Source organism: Pinus tabuliformis, chromosome 1_2 (genome assembly GCF_031772625.1).
Source record: "Pinus tabuliformis cultivar Carrire ecotype Pingquan chromosome 1_2, CPIR1, whole genome shotgun sequence".
In the NCBI taxonomy this organism is placed as follows: Eukaryota; Viridiplantae; Streptophyta; class Pinopsida; order Pinales; family Pinaceae; genus Pinus; species Pinus tabuliformis.
Genome location: NC_142298.1, coordinates 287,939,439 through 287,942,575, shown reverse-complemented (window position 1 = coordinate 287,942,575; position 3,137 = coordinate 287,939,439). Strand labels below are relative to the sequence as shown.

The following is a 3,137-nucleotide window of genomic DNA, read 5'->3' as shown; positions in this document are numbered from 1 at the left end:
AAACCGATTCTAAAAAAAGACACTACATGTATAATTAGTAACAAAATAAAATTATATGACATACTATTTAATGCACCATGCCACCCCACCCCTTATGACTAATACTTTTGAAACCACAAGGTCTCTCCCCTAGATATCCATTCTCCTCGGTCCACACCCCATGAGGAATCAAAATTTACAATTTCACCTACGCTTATGTCCCCCATAAAATAAACCCACAAAAATAAAATTAAACAACACCTTCAATTTTTTTTCCAAGTATATTTGTGGACATGTTAGTTTATTAATGAAAATCAGAGATTTTAAAACACGTCATAAACCACCCCATTTGGAAATGGAGGATAAACTAATTTTATTTTAAGTGTTCGCTGAAAAGAATCTAGTATTGTTCCAAATGACACGACGAATGGGTAGATATGGAGTCTAGCTTTGCTCTTTGAATATATATATCTCTCTCTCTGCAACAAAGGCAGAATTATGAAAGCGAACCCATGCACAACGGTTGCAACTCTGCGGTGGACTCTAAAACTGCAATACCATTACAGAGCTCCCTATATTTAATACCACGGCTAGTATTAACAATCCCAATTTTGCGTGTTCTCTCGTAGCTTCGATGTTTTCCCCTATTCTGTCTGGACTCTTTTAATATAAAGAGTTATTAAAGAGTTGTTCCGCCATGGATTCTCTCTTTGCCAACTATGCGTCGGCCTCAGATTCAGAAGAGGAGGAGAAAGGCACAGAAGTCAATCCGATCCAGAGGGCATCTCTGTTTTCATTGCCCCCACCTCTTCCCAAAGGTGAATCAAATTCTTCTTCCTCTCCCTCGATTTTCACCGCTCTTCCCCCGCCCAAGAACAAAAATTCATCTCTTCCCAAAGGTGAATACAATTCTTCTTCTACTTCCTCGATTTTCACCGCTCTTCCTCCCCCCAAGAACAATAATACATCTCTACCCAAAGAAGAATCTAATTCTTCTTCTTCTTCCTCGATTTTCACCGCTCTTCCTCCGCCCAAAAACAATAATTCATACTTATCCTCTCCCTCGCCTTCCTTGAAACCCCAGCAGGATGACGTCCCAAAGGCTTCTTCTTCATCGTTATTTAGTAGTTTGCCTCCAGTGAAGTCGAGATCTGGTTTCTCCTTGCCGCCACCGAAGAACAAATCCGGCAAGCGGGTCGTGGAATTCAAGCCTCCTCTGAACCCTGCGCTGCTTGAAAAGCCGGATGATGAAGAAAAAAACGAAAGGGCCAGTAAGAAAAGGGCAACCTCAGGTGATTCTGAAGCCCCAGCGGGTGGGCTGACGGCCCTATTGCCACCCCCCAAGAACGACAACATCCTCGGGGCGGGCGGCGCTCACACTGGGCGCCGCTTCTTTCTGGATACTGCGCCTTCCACACACCAATCTTCATCTACTATCGATACTGACATTAGGGAAGAGCCTTCTCTTGATTTTCATCATTCCGTCCACTCCTATAGTGACGGGGCCATAATTCCATCGCAAAATGATTATTACTATCCCGCCGTTCCACCGTCGCAAGGAGCAGATTTTGGCTACTCTGACGAGGCAGCATGGTCATATGGAAATCATCAACCTCAACCTTGCCCCCCTCAAGAAGCTGTATATGTCGAACTTAATGAGCCTATGGAAGTTGCGCAGCAGGTTTGGGAGGGCACCGGTTCGAGTTTTGGTAAGGCTGATGAGAAGAAACGGGGAAGGAATCAGATACCTTCCAATGTTATCGAAGTTAAACAGGATGAATTGATCAGCAATAGGCCTCGAGAGGATCAAGCCAAATTGACGGGCATTGCATTTGGACCTTCATATCAGGTTCGTTCTCCATTGAGCTACTATTTATTAGTTTCATCTGCTTACATTGCGCTCTCTAATTCAGTTAGGTTTAGGGTTTGAGTCAAAACTGTTGTTGGAATGAGCAAGCCAAGTTCGCAGTGACATCCTTTCAGTGAATCACACCTATAATGTCGTTGTTGAGAATTGCATATTAAAATGTTAGAAATATATACCAGAATGTATTTTGCATGATATTAGGAAAATTTTGCCAGAAAATTATATGAGAAAACTGGTCCTTCATTAGCTGCGGTCATTGACATTTACGTTTCTCAATATTAATATTTGAAGGTTTTTGATTGGGTAGGTCTTTAAATGTTCAAAGCTTATACCTTAAATATCTCTACATAAGATCATGTTCCACCATGATATGTGGATGTCTTCCTCCTCATTCAATATACCTATAACCGTAGTTCTTATTATATGAAGACTACAATTTTTGATTCTTAGCCTAGCGTGACTGGCTCTGTGACATGTACTCTCCTTTTGCTGAATTAGAAGTGGTCTGTGAACAGCTTCAAGCTTTCAAGCAGTTCTTATACTAATTTCTGTTTCATTATCCTGGGAAAACTTTTTAAATTCCTTTGGAACTCTTTGTTATACTGTATTTTGATATAATAGTGATGTTATTTGGGACACCATGTTTTGCACTCTAGCTTTCTTCTAATAATTTTTTTTATTGCCTAGCAGCCTGTTTCATCAGGCAAAGATAAGCCTACAAAGCTGCACAAGAGAAAGCATCAAATTGGCTCATTGTATTTTGATTTGAAGCAAAGGGAGATGGAACTTGCAGAGAGGCGTGCCAAAGGTCAACTCACGAAGGCAGAGACACAGGCAAAGTATGGTTGGTGAAGGTAGATGATTGATTGTAAGCAATCAACAACCACCTTGTAATAAACTATAGTGACATATGTGAGGATTGTATGCTGGTTTTATCTTTAATTTGCTGCCAATGATCTGATGTTTTTTCTTCATTTATTCATTGACATTTTCTGATCATTACAGAAGGAAAGAAACAATTATATTTTCTGCTGCAGTAATTCATCATGTTGTTGGTTGCTACACTCATTGTTGGATACAAGCTTATATCCTATTTGAGTACCATTGTAATGGGATGTAGCTTCAGCATTCTATTTTTTTTTTCCAGTGTCAAATACATTAAATTGGTCAAGGTGCACATATTATAAAGTACAGTAAAATGCTTTTTGATCATTAAAATTGATTTTGCATAACAAAGAAACTATTGAAAGCCCCCAAGAACAAGCCTTGAGGGTGAAAGCTACCACGTGAC

General features: G+C 40.2%; 1 protein-coding gene across 1 annotated transcript; it reads left to right on the top strand.

The window, feature by feature from the left end:
- Positions 1-398: 398 nt before the first annotated feature.
- On the top strand, positions 399-2,826 carry LOC149205467 (mitotic checkpoint protein PRCC-carboxy-term protein). Its single transcript, XM_089395076.1, has 2 exons — positions 399-1,828; positions 2,537-2,826. The coding sequence occupies exons 1-2, from the start codon at positions 677-679 to the stop codon at positions 2,696-2,698; spliced, it is 1,314 nt and encodes a 437-aa protein (XP_089251202.1). The 5' UTR covers positions 399-676; the 3' UTR covers positions 2,699-2,826.
- The last annotated feature ends 311 nt before the right edge of the window (positions 2,827-3,137 follow it).